The sequence below is a fragment of the Rattus rattus genome, chromosome 11 (genome assembly GCF_011064425.1).
Source record: "Rattus rattus isolate New Zealand chromosome 11, Rrattus_CSIRO_v1, whole genome shotgun sequence".
NCBI classification, from domain to species: Eukaryota; Metazoa; Chordata; class Mammalia; order Rodentia; family Muridae; genus Rattus; species Rattus rattus.
In genome coordinates, this window is record NC_046164.1 from 72,140,040 (window position 1) to 72,159,394 (window position 19,355).

General features: G+C 44.7%; 1 protein-coding gene across 1 annotated transcript in view; it reads right to left on the bottom strand.

Moving 5' to 3' along the window:
• The window catches only part of Sfi1 (SFI1 centrin binding protein), a 64,210-nt gene that overhangs the window by 31,600 nt on the left and 13,255 nt on the right, over positions 1 to 19,355 (bottom strand). Inside the window, exons 5-8 of the mRNA XM_032915932.1 lie at positions 14,515 to 14,625; positions 12,711 to 12,805; positions 6,420 to 6,537; positions 1,155 to 1,257 (exon numbers count right to left, since the gene is read on the bottom strand). Of these exons, the coding sequence (XP_032771823.1) occupies positions 1,155 to 1,257; positions 6,420 to 6,537; positions 12,711 to 12,805; positions 14,515 to 14,625 (427 nt within the window). The remainder of the gene's footprint in view (positions 1 to 1,154; positions 1,258 to 6,419; positions 6,538 to 12,710; positions 12,806 to 14,514; positions 14,626 to 19,355) is intronic.

The window sequence follows — 19,355 nt, forward strand, 5'->3', positions numbered from 1 at the left end:
CTGGCTTTGAGTGCCGTCCTCCTACAAGGCCTCACCATGGTATGCTCCTGCCTGGACCCGTTCTCAGCATTCCAAACGCTTCCTTAGCATCTGTCTGTACCTCTCTGTGGCAACTCAAAGGAAGGACCAGGCTGAGCATTCAGAGTGAAGAGCTCAGCTCCTCCCAATTCTTCCCACGAGGTCGCTTTGCTTCGGTGGTCCCATGTCAGTAAATGGCAACTCCATTGCTGCACTTGCTCAGCCAAAGCCAGGAGTCAGATTTAATCTCTCCATGAGCAAATCCTGTCTGTCAGTCACATTCAAAACAAGCAGAATCTGAGCCTGGAGAGAGGACTCAGTGGTTAAGAATCCTGACTTAGATCCTATTCCCCGCACCCACATGGCTCCTCACAACCATCTGCAACCCCAGTAGGGGAACCAAGACTTTTTTGTCCTCCATGGACACCAGGAATGTACATGGTACACATACACAAACATACATGAAGGAAAAAATTACATATGTAAAATAAAATAAATCCCTGCCCCCACCCCCAACTTGGAGTGAGTTCTTTCTTCCTTCCTTTCTTCCTTCCTTCCTTCCTTCCTTCCTTTCTTTCTTTCTTTCTTTCTTTCTTTCTTTCTTTCTTTCTTCTATTTTTATTTATTTAAATTAACTAATTTTTACTATTTATTTATTTAATGAGTATTCTGTCTGCATGTACACTTTCATGCCAGAAGAGGGCATCGGATCCCATTACAGATGGTTGTGAGCCACCATGTGGTTGCTGGGAATTGAACTCAACCTCTGGAAAAGCAGCCAGTGCTCCTAACCGCTGAGCCATCTCCCTGGCACTATTTATTCTGTGTTGGGGTAGCGGGGGTGTGTGTGTGTGTGCATGTGCGTGCATGTGCGTGTGTGTGTGTGTGTGTGTGTGTGTGTGTGTGTGTGTGTGTGTGTGTGTGTGTGTGTGTGTGAAGGCGAGACGGCATCAGATCCCCTGAAAGGAAGTCTTCTCTCTGCTGCTGCTTGTTGGGAGTGCAGGCTGGGGTCTGGGGTGGGGTGGGAGAGCAGTGTAGAAGGTGTGGAGCAGTGTGAAGGATGGGCACAGCATAGAGAAGACTTCCTGCTAACTACATAGTCCTAGAACACCACAGCCTGACTATACCAGACAAACCTGCAGCTGGAGGCTCAGGGCCCTGTGCTTCACGGCCGCTGCGTGGAGAGCTTGCTCTGCATGGACTCGTCCTAGTCGCCACCTCCACTTGTTCCACCAGAAACTGGAAGAGCGATTCAAAGATGGAATCAGTCTGGGGTTGGAGGAACCCCCAGAAGAGAGAATTACATTAAACCAGTGCTTCTGAACTTTAGCCCGAGTTTCCCTCTCCCACAATGCCATCTCTAAACTAACACCTGCTGACTTACTGCTGCAAAGGAAAACAAGTCAATCTGCCATCCTCAGGACAGTGGGTAACTGAGCTCAAGTCACCCAGTCTGACAACCTGAATTCAATCCCTGGGACTCACGTGGTAGATGGAGAAAAGTGACTTCCACAAGTTGTCTCTGACCTCCTCATGCATCATCTCTTTCTCACACCCCAAATAATTGTAATTTAAAAAAAAAATGAAGGTCTATAAGCCAGGAACTAGTGTGCATGTCAGGCAGGCTCTCTACTGAGTAACAGTCCCAGCCGCACAGCACCATAGACATGCCCTGCTTCTCTGCCTACACAATTCAGTTCTCAAAAACAGGAGCTGCCAACAGTTAAAACTCAGGCGTCATGGGAATATCTGACAACAAAGAACAATGGCGTTTGGGTCCAAGCTTGCAGGATCTCTCCCGCCTTCCCTCCTACTGCAGCCACCTCCTCTCATTTGCTGTTGAAAAACGGCAGGGAGAAACAGCTGTCTCTGCTGTAACAAACAACCTACATGGGTTTCAGAAGGTTCATAGCCATGGCTCCTCCACCAGAGGACCTGAGTTTGAATCCCAGCACCACCTTGTTGGCTCACACGCATGTGGAACTCCAGCCCCGGGGATCCAGTGCCCTCTTCTAGCCTCTACAGACACCAGGCACACACAGTGGTGTGCAAACATGCATAGTATGCATGGTAGGCAAAACACCCATACACATAAAATAAAAACAGACCTTTTAGAAAAAGCTATGGGACAGACACTAAGTTATCTCTGCCCACTAAAAGGAACAGAACAAGGCAAACACAGTGAAACAACTACTCACAAAGGCCTCTCCTTCCTAGACCACTGCTCACGGTCACATCTACAGCTATTTGCGCTCTTCCTCTCTTAGCACTTACAAAATTAGGAACGCAGTGCTCAGCACCCAAGCAGTGCCAGGACATCAATTCCTCAATAAAAATACAGTTAACAAACTCATAATACAAAAACGGATGATGAAGGTAGAGCTGCACACTAATTAAACATTTTAAAACAATAGCTACAATAGTACATTTTAAATACCTTATTTTTACTTAAATAATTTCTTAAGGTTGGGGAGATGGCTCAAATGGTGAAGTGTTTGCTATGCAAGCTTGAGACCCGTCCACATAAGCTCTGTAACCTCCATGCTGGGGACTAGAGTCAGGAGGCTTCCCTGGGGGGTTGGGGATTTAGTTCAGTGGTAGAGCGCTTGCCTAGCAAGCGCAAGGCCCCAGCTCTGAAAAAAAAAAGAAAAAAAAAGGCTTCCCTGGAAGCTCAGCAGTTGGCCAGCCAACCCAGCTGATTGGTGAGTTCCAGGTTCAGTGAGAACCGGTCTTAAAAAGTAAGGTAGAGCCTGGTATGGTGGTGATCTTGGGAGACAGAGGCAGGACGATTTCTATGAGTTTGGGGCCATCGAGGCCTACATAGTAAGATCCTGTATCCAAAATAAAAGTAGAAGTTGAGGAAGAAACCATCTTCATATATATGTGCAATCACACTTTAACACATGCACATACATCACGTACATGCACATACACTAAATAAAAAGATAAAAATTCTTTCTGTCTGCAGATATCCTGGACACTGCTAACTAAGTCACAGGTATTATCTGATAACTAATGGTAAACCCATTTCACAGAAGAGAAAAAAGAAATATGGAGAACTGAAATAACTCAATGATGCACGTTAGTTCAGAGCTAAGTAAGTGTAGCTTTAAAGCTAACAGGCTGTACTCAGAACCCATCTCCTGAGCTTTTAAATACTGACATTCAGGACCCAGAGAACCACCAGGGGCAAAGCACAGAACCAGTTACAAAGAGGCTTTGTTACATGAATCAAGAGTCAAAGTAGACTTTGTGTCAAGGGCCATGCAGAGGGAACAACAAATGGCTTTAGAACTCACGGAATTGGGCCTACCAGGTACCATAGCCATGATGGGTGCCTTGGAGAGGCAGAACCCCGAGGACTCATGTCCTGAGGACTGTGGAGTTTTGCTCTGTTGTTATCTTAATCTAAGAATTGTACGGAAACGCTACTGGGCATCCAGCCCCTCACTGGGCAGACTCTCTGGCACTCACCATAACAGAACTTGATCTTTCTCAAGCACTGCTGCTGGGATAGATCAGTGACTCAGTCACCACTCTTGGGCAGAACTTAGAAATGCAGCCTGTTAGCAATGACCACCACCCTCAGAAAGCATTTGGAAAAATAGATTGTTAGAGATGCTAGTTAAGATGTTTTTGTTAGTGGCTCTGATGTAGAAAACCTTAGGGAACAATTTGAAGTTGAGCTAGGGATTCTCTAAGGTCAGGGAACAAGAACAATGGCTGCCTGACCAGCACTAGCTGCCTTCTAGCTAAAGCAAGATCAAGGTGATGATTAACTTCTTGTACTCACTTCTGCCCTCAGATTCCTGATATCACGTAATAAATTGTTAATGCACCCTGAGGATTTAAAGTAGAAGTGACGGGGTTGGGGATTTAGCTCAGTGGTAGAGCACTTGCCTAGCAAGTGCAAGGCCCTGGGTTCAGTCCCCAGCTCCGAAAAAAAAAAGAAAAAATAAATAAAGTAGAAGTGACTTATTTTTTTTATATAAAGGTAGATTTGTAATTCTTTTAAGATTTTTATAAGATTCTTTTTTACCATAAATAAGATAGTTGATCCTTTCTTTGTAACCACAAATTGTTGCCCGCCAGTAAGAAAAACTTGCTGAGAAATTTATCTTGCTTGCTCGTACTTTGTTAATCTATAAGTTACTTAGTTACAAATGTATGTGGGTTCTTAGGAATCATTTGTTTTTCTTTTTTTTTTTAACATGCACTACGTACTGTTTTTTTCATGTAAAGGTATTAAGGAACATACTGTTTTTTATAATCATTCATTAGAGGAAAAATAGAATATAATCACATTGTAATTTTATATTGCTTAAAAGGTTCTGCTGGGAGAAAAAATAAAGTTGGAGCCTGCTTGTTGGAGCTTTGATCTATCCACTCAATTTGTAACTGTGTGTGACTCTGTGTGTGTGTGTGTGAAGTTGTTGGAACTTTGCTCCATTCATCAAATGTGTATGTATGTATGAATATATGTACATATACATGTATATATGCATGTATCTAAAGTAGTTGGAGCTTGCTCGTTGGAAATTGAAATTTGTTTCATCCATCCAGTGTGTGTGTGATTCTTTTCTTCCCCTTTTCTTTTTCTTTCTCTTTTCACTGGCCTCTTACAGTCCCCAAAGGAATTCTTCATTGGCCTCCGAAGGAGCATTCTCACTGGTCCCAGTCAATTGCCAACTCCACACCCCACCTCAGTTTACCTTGGATGTCAAAGCTGGTCTTTGACAACTTTGTTCTGTGTGTGTGATGCTGGTGAGATGCCGTGCAGAGCAGTGGCTACAGAGAACAGTGAGTCCTGGTGAGATGCAATGCAATGACTGCAGTGGACAGTGATCCTGGGGAGAGGCAGTGCAGTGACTGCAGTGGACAGTGATCCTGGTGAGAGGCAGTGCAGTGACTGCAGTGGACAGTGATCCTGGTGAGAGGAGAGGCAGGGCAGTGACTGCAGTGGACAGTGATCCTGGGGAGAGGCAGTGCAGTGACTGCAGTGGACAGTGATCCTGGGGAGAGGCAGTGCAGTGACTACAATGGACAGTGATCCTGGGGAGAGGCAGTGCAGTGACTACAATGACAGTGTGCACAGTGCAGTGGACAGTGATCCTGGTGAGAGGCAGTGCAGTGACTGCAGTGGACAGTGATCCTGGTGAGAGGCAGTGCAGTGACTGCAGTGGACAGTGATCCTGGTGAGAGGCAGTGCAGTGACTGCAGTGGACAGTGATCCTGGTGAGAGGCAGTATAGTGGCTGCATCAGACAGTGAGCCCTCATTTTTTTTCAATGATAAATTGACAAGAGTTTAGAAAAGTCCTTCAACTTTTCTGAGCCTTACTGTACATGATGATGTATGTAGTAATGTACTTATATTTTATGCCAAGAATTGAATAAAATGTGTTGCATTTTAACACATACACGGCCCCACCTGTGGGTACAGACCTGTCACCCCAACTATTTGGCTGAGTCAAGAGGGCTGAAAGCCAAATACTAACAAGTTTGGGCTACAGAGAGAATTCAGGGCCAGATTACACAAAATAAGAAGTAAAAATACAACTGAGGATCTGAGCATGGTAGAATTTGGTTCAATCCCAGCACTCGAGAGACAAGCAGAGATAGGCAGATATCTGTGAGTTTAAGGCCAGCCTTGTCTACAAAGGAAAAAAAGACAGTTAAGGACATAGCTCAATGGTGGAGTATTTATCAACCATATGATAGACCCTACATTCACTCCCCTATACCACCATCCTAATTGGTATTTCTATTGCTGTGGTGAAACACTATGACCAAAGCAACTGGCAAGTTAAGGGTTTATTTGGCTTAATCATCCATATCGTGGTTCATCAATGAAGGAAGTCAGGACAGGAACTCAAACAGAAAAGGAGCGTGGAGGGAGGAGCTGATGCAGAGACCTCTGAGGGATACTGTTTACAGCTCGCTCCCATGGCTTGCTCAGCCTGCTTTCTTATTGAAGCCATGACCACCAGTCCAGGGATGGCACCAACTACAATGAGCTGGGCCCTCCCCATCAATCATTAATTAAGAAAATGCCCTACAAGCTTGCCTACAGCCCAATCTTATGGTAGTGTTTACTCAAATGATGTCCCCTTTTTTTGGATAACCAATCCTAGCTTGTGTCAAATTGACATAAGACTAGCTGGCTCACATCCCTACCTATAAATTATATACACAAAGTTAACAAGGCTTAGAATACTATAAGCACTTAATTAGAATTAATCATGATTATATAAAAATTCAACATTATAGTTGAATGCTATCAACCAATGGGTATTTACAGGTATCACCTGTGTTCTAGGCACTGTGCTGAGATGCGTGAACTAAAGCATCACCAATGCCGAGGTAAAATGCTGTGTGCTGACCCGTGGCGCCCCACACGCACCGTAAGACACTCCGCCTCTGAAACTCTAGAGCAGTGCTCTTCATGCGAAGTTTGGTCCTACGAGCAACCATGTAGATTAACCAGGACTTCCAGGCGTGGCGCATCTTCTGTTTCATATCTGGAGACGTCAAAGAGATATCGTTATTAAGAAGGTGGAAACCAGACTGGAGGGATGGCTCGGCGGTTAGAGCGTCTACTGTTCTTGCACAGGTCCAGATCAGTTCCCAGCAGCCACACTGGGCAGCAGGTCATAACCACGTGTGACTCCAGCTCCAGGATGGATCTGCCTTTCTACACAGACACAGGCACATAAACATAACTGAAAATAAAGTCTAAACAAAATAAAATGGGTAGAGAGGGACAGTGAGATGGCTCAGTGAGTAAGGGGTTTGCTGCCAAACCTGGTGGTCTGGGTTCAATCTCTGGAGCCCATACAGAAGGAGAGAAGTAACCCCTGCAGGCTGTGGTCTGGGTTCAATCTCTGGAGCCCATACAGAAGGAGAGAAGTGACTCCTGCAGGCTGTGGTCTGGGTTCAATCTCTGGAGCCCATACAGAAGGAGAGAAGTAACTCCTGCAGGCTGTCTTCTGACTTCTCACGGGACAGGCATGGCATACAGCAGCCCCACACATTTAAACAAATACACAATGTAAGAAAACATTTAAAGGGTGTGAGGAATATATTATTTTTGGTTATGATACCAGCTCAAAGACCTTCGTACTTAGCCCATCTTCAAAGCCAGTATCTGTTCTCCAGCCTGCAAGTGCCCTCTGCTGGAAATACTGTGTAGTGTTACAAAATGAGCAAAGATTCAGGACAGCTCAAGTGACAAGAGGTGATGTTTAAGCTTTTAAAGGTAAACTGCACTCTGCCCACTATGCTGCACCCCTGGTCCCTCCTCCTTCTGTTCTTTTGAGACCAGGTCTCTATGTAGCCTGGCTGGTTTGGAACTCCCTCTAGAAGGTAGATCAGGCTACCCTCAAACTCAGAATTTGCTTACTTCTGTCTCCCAATGTGCTGGGATTAAAGGTATGCACTACCACATCTGGCCTTATATTTCAAGACAGGGCCTCTCAGTAAACTTGAAGCTCACCAATCAAACTAGACTAGCTAACCCAGAGAGCCACAGGAATCCTCCTGCTTCCACTTCCCGATGCTAGGAGTGGAAGCATGCCTGGTGTTTTTCATGGGTGGTAAGGAATCAGACTCAGGTCCTCGCGCTTGCCTTGCAAAGCAGTTCAGTGACACCCATTTTCCCAAGCGTGGAGACAATCTTTTACCTTCAGCCTCATCCATCATAACTATAAATAACAAGGAAGTCAGCAGGAGACACGGCACCATAAAAATGCACATCACTTACAATGTAAAACCATCTATGCAACCAGGATGTTGGTGGCTCACAACTTTAACCCTAGCATTCTAGAGGCAGAGGCAGGTGGATCTCTGTGAGTTCAGGGTAGCCTGGTCTACAGAATGAGTTCTAGAACAGTCAGGACTACACAGAGAAACCGTCTCAAAAAAGATAAAAACTAGGCTGGAGAGATGGCTCAGTGGTTAAAAGCACTGACTGCTCTTCCAGAAGCCCTGAGTTCAAATCCCAGCAACCACATGGTAGCTCACAACCATCTGTAATGAGACACGATGCCCTCTTCTGGTGTGTCTGAAGACAACTACAGTGTAGTCACATACATGAAATAAATAAATAGACAGACAAAAACCAAAACCCAAACCAACCAACCAACCAACCAAAGACAATCTATATCTTAAAATAGTAAAAGAACTGAAGTCATAGTAAATAGCATCCGGTCACCATAATGGAGTACACTGGAAACCTTAGCTGAAAGAGTTCAAGGCCAGGGCCTGAGGAGCAAGGCAGCCCAGCAGTTAACAACATTGGTTGCTTTTGCAGAGGATCCTTGCTCAGTTCCCAGCACCCACACTGTAGCTCACAAGAGTCTGTAATTCCAGTTCCAGGGGATCCAGTGTTTTCTTCTGACCTCTGTGTATGCCAAACACACACATGTTGCACATACTATCTGAAGGCTAAACATTCATACATAAAATAATTTTCTTTTTTTTTTTTTTTTTTTTTTCAGAGCTGGGGACTGAACCCAGGGCCTTGCACTTGCTAGGCAAGCGCTCTACCACTGAGCTAAATCCCCAACCCCATAAAATAATTTTCTAATTCCAAGAGAAGTGTGTCTTAGGACATAACTCAGAAAACCCCTTTTTAAGCCAGGTTCTCAGCTATCTAAAAGAAATTTTTAAAAACAAGCTCAAGGCCAGCCTAGGAGTCATAGGAGACCTTTTCTTTTTTGTTTCTTTGTTTGTTTTAATATTTATTTAGTTTTTATGTGAGTCTCTTGTCTTCAGACACGCCAGAGGAGGGCATCAGATCCCCTTACAGGTGGTTGTGAGTCACCATGTGGTTGCTGGGATTTGAACTCAGGACCTCTGGAAGAGCAATCGGTGCTCTTAACCACTGAGCCATCTCCCCAGCCCCTGTTCATTTGCTTTCTGAGACAGGGTTACTCTGCATCCTGGCTGTCCTGGAACTTGCTTAGTAGACCAGGCTGGCCTCAAACTTAAGACATCCACTTGTCTCTCCCTCCCAAGTGCTGGGATTCCAGATGTGCGCCACCATCAGCTGGCACACCAATACATTAAAAATATAAAAATAAATATAGCTATTTTTTAAATCTAAAAACAAGATGGAGAGATAGCTAACTGATTAAGAGGGGTGCACCTAAAAAAAAAAAAAAAAAAAGAGTGGTGCACCCACCCTCCCTTCCCCTTTTTGGTGTCTCTCTAAGTAACCCTGGCTGTCCTGTAAGTCTACATGTAGACTAGGCTGTCCTGTGTAGACTGTGTGTCCTACATGTAGACCAGGCAGGCCTTGAATTCACAGAGATTCTTCTATCTCTGCATCCCAAATCCTGGGACTAAAGAATAAAAGAACCAAGTACTGTTCTTCCAGAAGACCCCGGTTTGGTTCCCAGTACCCACTTTGAAAAGCTTACAACGGGCTGGAGAGATGGCTCAGTGGTTAAGAGCACAGATTGCTCTTCCAGAGGTCCTGAGTTCAAATCCCAGCAACCACATGGTGACTCACAACCTTCTGTCATAGGATCTGATGCCCTCTTCTGGTGTGTCTGAAGACAGCTACAGTGTACTTACATATAATAAATAAATCTTTAAAAAAAAAAAAAAAGAAAAGAAAAAGAAAAGCTTATAACGATAACCCCATTCCAGGTGAATGAACGACATTTTCTGGCCTCCAGGGGTACTCACGTACACATATGCACATACATATACATAAAAATAAGATGCAGGGGTTGGGGATTTAGCTCAGTGGTAGAGCGCTTGCCTAGGAAGCGCAAGGCCCTGGGTTCGGTCCCCAGCTCCGAAAAAAAGAACCAAAAAAAAAAAAAATAATAAGATGCAGGTCTTTAAATACAGCACTCAGGAGACAGAGACAGATCCCTGTGAGTTCTAGATGTTGCCTGTTATTAAAAATAATAATAGGGGTGGGGATTTGGCTCAGTGGTAGAGCGCTTGTCTAGCAAGCGCAAGGCCCTGGGTTCGATTCCCCAGCTCCAAAAAAAAAAAAAATAATAATAATAATAATAATAAGGGCTGGAGAGATGGCTCAGTGGTTAAGAGCACCATCTGCTCCTCCAGAGGTCCTGAGTTCAAATCCCAGCAACCACATAGTGGTTCACAACCATCTGTAATGAGATCTGATGCCCTCTTCTGGTGTGTCTCAAGACAGCTACAGTGTACTCATATACTAAATAAATAAATCTTAAAAAAATAATAATAGGGGGCTGGAGAGATGGCTCAGAGGTTAAGAGCACCGACTGCTCTTCCTGAGGTCCTGAGTTCAAATCCCAGCAACCACATGGTGGCTCACAACCATCTGTAATGAGATCTGATGCCCTCTTCTGGTGTGTCTGAAGGCAGCTACAGTGTACTCATACAATAAAATAAAATCTTAAAAAATAAATTTATAAAAAAAAATAATAATAATAATAAAAGTAAATACATAGTTTTTAAAAATCTAGACACAAGATGGAGAGATGGCTAAGTGTTATGTGTGTTCCAGGACAACCAGAGCTGAATATAATGAGATCTTGTCTCAAAAAAAAAAAAAAAAAGAAAATAGAGAAGGCCAAATCCAAACCAAAGCTTGCAGAAGTAAGCTCGAAGTAATGCCAGGACTACAGATCAAGGAAGGCACTGGAGACAGGAAAGCCATAGAGAATACCATGGACACAGACGCTGGTTATTTGACATCCTTGCTTACCTCCTATGGCTACAATACAACAACGACGTGAACCAACCTGAGATGGAAGGGTTTATTCTGCATAATATAATAACAGAAAACTATTGACTCATAAATCTGATATCATATTAAAATCACCCAATTCCTCGGAAGCTTAATAAAGTGGGAATAAATCACCTTACAGGTAACTAAAGCTTGAAGTCAAGCTAAAACAAAGAGAATCCAGGTATAGAGGACCTTATCAGATTTCACTAAACATTTAACAAAGAAATAATTTCAGCTCACTCAAGAGACTCAGGTAGGAGATCACAAGATTGAACTTGAGCAACTTACCAAGACCCTGTGTCACCATAAAAAGGAGGGAAGGTGGTTGGGGAGATGCTTGGTCAGCAAGCTGCTTGTGGTACAAGCATGAAGGCTTGAGTTTGACCCCTCACAACCCCCTGAGAAGCTGGCTGTGGCAGCAGGCACCTCTAATCCCAGTGCTGGGGAGGTCAAGAAAGGAAAAGACAACTGTCTTGACTCACAGTAAGTCTGAGTATCTACAGAACAATAGAGAGGCTGGAAAGACTGCTCAGCCATTAGTTAACTATCCTGGCAGAGGACCCAGGAATTCCCGACACTTACATGGTGGCTCCCAACCACCATCCAGAGAACCTGAAGCTCTCTCATCGACTCTACAGGCACTGCATACATGTAGTGCACATGCATATACATAGGCAAAACAGTCACATACATAAAATAAAAATAAAAACTTTTGAAAGGGGGTTGAGGATTTAGCTCAGTGGTAGAGCGCTTGCCTAGCAAGCGCAAGGCCCTGGGTTCGGTCCCCAGCTCCGAAAAAAAGAAAAAAGAAAAAAAAAACTTTTGAAAGATAGAATCTACAGAAAAATTCCTAGAGCAAACATGCATTTAGCAAGGTTGCAAGATACACAAAGCTTATGTATAAAACTACAAATCTTCAGAGATTCCAGGAGAAAATCTTTGTGGTCTTAGGTTACAGAGTTCTCAGACATGACAGGAAAGATGTTTAATAATATAATCCAAAAATAAAAATAGATCAATTAAATATCAAAGTTAAAAATAATACAAAGACGAGCACAGACTGGAAGAAAGCACCTGCAAATCATGACTAACAAAGTCTCGGAAGTCCAGCGTCCATTCACAGAGGGAGACATGCACACACACCGCTGTTTAAGAAGGGAGTCTTCCATTGAATTCCTGAGTCCAAATGACCTCTGCCTCAGCCTTCCAAATAGCTGAGTCTTAAACATTGTGCTTGCCTTAGAATATATACCGTCAGCACCAGAACGAAATCAAACAAAAGTCTCAAAACAGTAAGAACACAAACAACCCCATCTAAAAGATTCTGAATAGGGCTGGCGCATGGCTCAGTAGGGAAGAGCACTGACTGCTCTTGTGGAAGGCCCGCATTTCATGCCCATCACGCCCATGGCGGCTCACAACCCTATGAATAACTAACTCCTGTTTCAAAACAGATGCCCACTTCTGACCTCTATAAGCACCAGGCACCCAGGTGGCACATGGACGTACATGCAGCAAAACATTCAATACACACAAAAGAAATAGATATAAACTTCTCAAAGAAAGAACTTCAACAGACACAAAAAAGATACAAAGACAAACCACAGACTAGGAGAAAGCACCTGCAAATCATGACTTCAACAAAAGGCTCAGAACTTCAGCACACATTCACAGAGGCAGATGTGAACACACACACCAAGACAGGGAAGGGAGGACGTCTACACTAGGGGAGAGCAGTTGTACTTGGCTGAGTTCAAGGCAAACCAGCAGGCCAGGTCCAGTCAGCTCACACATTCTGCCTAAAGAGCCTCAGATGCCAAACTACACAAAATGTAGATGCAGCATCTGATCACCAGGAAGAAAGGAAATCAAGCACGTCTCCTCCTCACCCAGGCGACACCCCTTCCCAGAAGTCCTGGGAGAGCGTTAAAGCATCTTGAGACACACTCTCCCCTCTCTCACCATGATGCTCGGCTCTTTGGAACCTCTTCCTCATCTCCCGTTGCTGGTACACAAAGGACTTCCAGTTCTGGAAAATCAGGTTGTACAAGTAGTATCTGAGGAGCAGAAATGCAAACGGGGATTACGGTTGTTCGGCATGTGGGTGGTACCTAGGGTTAGCACCAGGATTTCTCTGGAAGTAATGGGCTGTTCTGACCCTTGATGTTAGAACCATCTAAGAACATAACTGGGGCTGGGAGACTGCTCCATGTTTAAGACTGCTCCATGTTTAAGCGCACTGGTTGTTTTTCCAGGACCTGCGTGAGGTCCCCAGTACCCACATGGCAGCTCACAACCATCTGTAACTCCAATTCCAGGGAATTCAACACCCTCTTCTGGCTTCTGATGTATTCTGTGTGCATGGTGCATAGACATACATGCAGCAAAGCCCCTGTACATATACAACAGCTTAACACACCACCAGCTTCCCTCTCTCCACAGCACTGGGAGTTCTTTCCCGTCCCGCTGTGCTCCAGTGTTAGGCACTCTTACCCACCCCTCTCGGCTTGACATCAGACACACTTTCTCCACTGACATCCAAGATCCTAAGCCAATCAAGCCCTGTAAGCCACTAAATTCATTTCCTCCAACCACAGTGAAACTTCTCTCCTTGAAGGGATCACTCTCCACACAGCAGAATGTGACTAAAGGAGAGACGCTTCACTGCTCCAAGCCAAGCAACTTTGCTTTCCAAAATCCACAGAGCTCTGTTTTTTAATCTGAACTAATTGCAAATTACAGGTAGATCTCATCTTACAAACGTGTGTATAATGTTTTGTTTTGCTTTTTAATCTGTAAAAATGTATCTTTAAAGCATTTTGTACCCAAAGGTGTGGTGGTAGAGTCCTTTGATACTTGGGGGGCAGAGGCAGGTGGATCTCTGTGGGTTCTAGACCAGCCTGGTCTATAGCATGAGTTACAGCACAGTTAAGACTATGTAGAGACCCTTTCTCAAAACAAAACAAACTTTATTGTGTTGTCATAGTTATCGTGTGCTGGGTGTTTGGAGCACAGTGAAGTGTAGAGGTCTGAGGACAATGTGCAGAATGGAGCTGGCTCTCTCCTATGTGGTTCTGGGACATCAGGTGGCATCATATCTTCACCTGCTAGGTTATCTCACTTGCCCTAAAATGGGTATTTGATGTAATTTTACTTTTCTCTCCAATTATTCCTTGCAAATGTGAGTAGCATAAAAGATCCTTCTTTCATCCTTTTCGTTTTTAAACTGTGTTTTTAGTGCTAGGGATTAACTACTTACTCTCTCGTTCAGCTACCTGACCCAGCCTATTTTCCAAATGTCTATGTGGGACACCCCCTTTCTTCATCATAATCAATATGCTAGAACCAATCACTATACAAAACAAAACTCTCAGATTTAGAAATATATGGAATCTGTGAGTAAAACTCCCAAGTCCTCAGCATGGCCAACACTTTTTTCTGAACCAGAAGAGCACGCATATGTGTGTGCACAGCATAACTGAAATTAAGTAAGGATATACTTGGGGTTGGGGATTTAGCTCAGTGGTAGAGCGCTTGCCTAGCAAAAAGGCTCTGGGTTGGTCCCCAGCTCGAAAAAAAAAAAAGGAAAAAAAAAAAAAAAAAAAAAAAGTAAGGATATACTTACCCTCAAAAGGATTTTTAAAAAGCTAGAGAGGAATTCAAAACTTTACTCCTTTGGAACAGAAACAAGACACTGAGTAATTGTTTGACACAGTGTAAAATCTGTATTTCAACAGGCATAAAGTAACGAGACATAGAAACCCACCTGTAGTGACAGTCAGCTCGAACGCAGAGTTTCCACTCCCTCTGGGAGACCCACCATTCTTCCCTCCACTCTCCAAAGACCTTCTGTAGTATTTTCTGCTCATGGAAAAGCCTAAGGAGATGGAGGACATCAGAAAGCTCATGTGAGGCAGCTGGGCTGACATCTGTCCAGTCAGCTTCCCTTCCCACTGCCCTTCCCTTCTCAAGGAAAACACCAAAGCATGGTGGCTGACATACAAGCTCAGAGTGACATACACCAGGACCAAGGCCACCAACCACACCAAGGACGTTGACTATTACAGATACTCAGGGAAAGCTAAATCTTCACACGCCACGAGGGAACCAAGACTACAATGACTCAATAGATAAAAGCCAGAAGCGGGACAACTGCAAACAGAAGTGACTATACGAAGTGGTCCTCTGGCCTCCTCACATGTATCATGGCATGTACACAATCACACACATCAGACACAAACTTAACAACAGAAACTTAAAACGACTGTAACCGCCAACAGTTTTTGAATTTTTAGATGAAATATGAGACTTTTCGTTTCTTCTTAACTGTGTGTGAAGACGCGTGCAGCAGTGCAGGCTCCCGAGACTGAGCCAAAGTCCTGGGCTTGAGGGCAAGCCCCACTTTTTCTTTTTAGTTTTCTGACACAGGGTTCCTCTGTGTAACCTGGAAATCATGAGTCTCACTATGTAGACCAGCTTTGCCCTGAATTCATAGAGATCCTCCTGCCTCTGCCTCCAGAGTAGTAGGATGAACAGAGTTTGCCACCATACCTGGCAACAGCAAGCAGGCCCGGTGTTTTGTTTTTCTTAAACACAATCATCTTAGCTGAGATTCCTAATTCTCCTGGCTTAGCCTGCCAAAAGCTGGGATTACAGGTATGTGCTACCATGCCACCAATGTGGCAAGGACCTTCCCCTATGAATAAAGGTGTCAGGGGAAATCACTGGTCCAGGAGAGCTTGGGGTAGAGGATGTAATGAACTCTCCCCTCCCCTCCAGATGGTGGATCTGCCAGGATGTGACCGGAGGATCTAACTTAGTATGGCTTACTAATCAAGATGTTAGCTATTGCGCCCAGTGATTGAGTCACCTGTTGATTCTAAATTAAGTTTGTGTGGTGTTTTCCTTTACACAACAACTCAACTGAGTTCAAGAGACAGGTATGGGGCACGTATGGATGCATGGGACTGGCATGGTAGTGACCCGCCAGTTGCCAGTCAGGTGGAGACATTTTGAGAGCTCTGGGTCAGAGGTGGCCGAGTCTGGCTGGGAATGTAAGCAGAGTTCGCAACAGGAGAGCCTCGAGATTAGCGGTCTCTACATGAGGAGACCACTGGGGACAGAGAGTGGCCGGCTCTGGCACGGAATGGTTGTTGTTGTTATTTTGTTATTTTGTTGTTGTTATTTACCCCTACACTAAAAAATGTTTTTATGGGGTTGGGGATTTAGCTCAGTGGTAGAGCGCTTGCCTAGGAAGCGCAAGGCCCTGGGTTCGGTCCCCATCTCCGAAAAAAAAGAACCAAAAAAAAAAAAAAGTTTTTATTACTAAAAAGTGGTAATTACATTTCAAATATAAATGTTATACTAATAAAGTACTACTCCTTAACAGGAACACATAAGCTAATTTAGTTCAAATCTGGGGAGGATTAGTTACAACCATAGCAAGAGACCAAAGATGTATTAAGAAAGAAAATGCATGCTCAAGAAAAAATTAAGAAAGAAAAGATATGGTGATGAATACTTTTAACCCCAGCGTGGGAGGCAGAGGAAGGATCTTTGTTAAGATTGGTTAGCCTGGGGGCTGAGGATTTAGCTCAGTGGTAGAGCGCTTGCCTAGGAAGCGCAAGGCCCTGGGTTCGGTCCCCAGCTCTGAAAAAAAGAACCAAAAAAAAAAAAAAAAAAAAAAAAAAGATTGGTTAGCCTGATCCACACTGGCCAGCCTGGTCTACATATTGAGATCCTGTTTCAAAAAAAGAAAAACAAAAGTGTCAGTGCTGATGCCAGAGAGGCCATCAAAGTAAGCCATAAAGCTGGCCTGTCATCACTCTGCTTCAATTCTGTTCCCATAATTCTGCAGGTGACTGGCATGTTTCTCCTCCCAAGATTCACGGCCACTGTTAAACACTGGCTGACCAAACTCAACTGCATCTTTGGAGTTCCCGTCTCAAAATGTCACGCCAGAGTTTTGGGGTTTTTGTTGTTGTTTTGTTTCTATTTGGGGGGGGGGTGTTCTTGTTTTTGGTTTATTACTTTGGTTGGTTGGTTGGTTGGTTTTTTTCTATTGTTGTTGTTGTTTTTGTTTTTTTAATTATATGAGTACAATGCTGCTCTCTTCAGACACACCAGAAGAGGGCATCAGATCTCATTACAGATGGTTGTGAGCCACCATGTGGTTGCTGAGATTTGAACTCAGGACCTCTGGAAAAGCAGTCAGTGCTCTTAACCGATGAGCCATCTCTCCAGCCCAGTTGCTTGTTTTTAAGACAAGGCTTCCCTATAGCATCTGACTGTTCTGGAACTTGCTTCAGGCTTAGCTTTAAACTCACAGAGATCCACCTGCCTCTGTCTCCTGAGTGCTGGGACTAAAAGTGTGCACTACCATGCATGAGGCTGGGATGAGGAGGTCCCTGAAGGCTTTAAGACCAGAAGGGAAAGATACATGAAGAAACAGGAATGAAACTCAGTTCAGCTCCACTTAGCCATCACTGGTTCAAACTCTGATACCAGTCATTTATTTGTGTGGCCAGGCTCTTCGCCAAGGACCTCCAACCACAAAACACTCGAATTGCTCTACGGCCAGCCCCAGTCCCAGTCCCAGCCCCAGCTCAGGACTTGAAATCCCACCAATTCCCACCCTGGAAAGCTCCCCGCACCCCCTAAGAAATGCTATACAAACCCTGTCTTCGGCCCAGCTCCCTGCTGCTTCTCAGCTGAGCAGAGGCAGACACCATCCTGGGGTTTCCCCTCCCAATCTCTTGTGTGAGGTTTGTTGTGCAGTGTGACTTTGTGGTATTCCTTGGCTCCCAACTGCCAGGATACCATTCCTCTCGGAGCTGCAACACTTACATTGATTCCATAACTCAGATAGCTCCCCTGGTGCCTGTGCCCCTTCTGTGGGTGGGGACGCATCTGAGCTGCAATGGGACCCTATCCCTCATCTCCAGACCACAGACTCAGCATCTACCAGAAGCTCTTAGGTAGGCTTCCTCTTCAGTCAGTGTAAACGTTTCCCTGAGTCCAAGGAAGTAAGTGTTGAGCACATGGCACCCTCCGGCACTCTTGGAGGAGGTACCCCAGTCATGGTCTTTAAGGCTGGTCCTCTTCACCTAACCCTGCCCTCCAACCTTGGAGCTGCAATCCTGAAGTTTGTTTAAGTTCAAGTGGGCTACTTTGCACCTTCTCCTGCCTTCCTTTCAAAGCTGCCTGTAATCCCACAGCTCTCCTAGGTCCTGGTTGTTTTGACTCTGTTCCCTAAACCTTTCCTGTGGCTGGGATCACCCTCCCCTCCTAGAGCTTGGTTTCTTTCCTCACATTCTGGCCTCTACAAAAGCCAAGCACCGACTCTCTCTTCCTTGTGTAGTCCTCCCTGAGTTCTGGGGACACTGGACACTACAGGCTGCAGTGACATTTTCCTTCTCTCTCACCCATGAGAATGGTGTCTTCTACACCCTCACATTACCCCTTGGGATGCCGCTCCACCGGACACCTGACCTGGAGGGCCCTAAACGTGGTCACTTTTGCAATAGCTCAATTCTCCTTAGATAATCAATACAAAGGGCCATCTGACGGCATCCCAGATCTTAAGATTATTTGGGAAAGTGACTGGAGAAATAAAAAAAGATTCCCCACTCCTTATTTCTCTTTTCTTCACTCCAAGCCCTGTTTGTTTTGGTCTGGTCTCCCCAGCCACCACGTCACCCTGTATGTGGTCTGTCTTTTAAGTTACTCTTGATGCATGTGTAAGTTTATTGCATTGTGGAAACCAAGAGGCAGAACTAGCAGGAGAGGAAGAAAGCAATGGAGTGGGCCAGCTGTAGGGTGCATGAACTCCCAACACTCTCTGCTGGCAGGGGCGTCGCTCAGCTCCCTTCTGCAGTGTCCTCTGTAGTCGGGGCTCAAATTTTTCCTAACTCTCAGCCTTCTTTGGTCTCAGCTTACTGGATTGTTTTACATGGATTCTGGTGTCTTTTAGATACGAGGGTCATTTGATTGTTATTTTGTGCTTTCTAAGGTTGAGGTATGGCTCCCTCTCCTCTAGACCAACACATGATTGTTTAAAGATTTCCTCTACAATCTCTGTCCCCTATCAGACGAGCCACTGGACTGTGACAGAGAAAGGAGAGCAAACCAAAATAAAGGGACAGACTTTTCACAGTGGGAGCTGTAGCTACGATCTCGTAGTCTCTGGGTTTGGTTTAACTTCCTAAAACTTCTGCTACAGTATAGATCCTACCTCCAGGTCTGTAAGCATGCGGTACCCATGCTTAAAAACACCAGCAAAATCTGTTACAAAAGGGTTAACTTAAAAGCCTCACATTAAGAAATACTCAATAAAAAAAAAAAAAAGCCTCACATGACCGGGGTTGACAGTTAAACATCTACACATAGGTAATGTTAATGTTAAAGGAAGCACGTGGCTTGCTGCCATGTTAACTGCTATCATCCCACTGGGATGGAGGCAGCCACATGGCTTACAGCTATCTTTCCTGGGGTCGGAAAGGATAGACTCTGCCATGTCATGTCACTCCCATCTTGATTAAAAGTGACCACAAGAGCGGTACAGCACTTGCCTAGGAAGCGCAAGGCCCTGGGTTCGGTCCCCAGCTC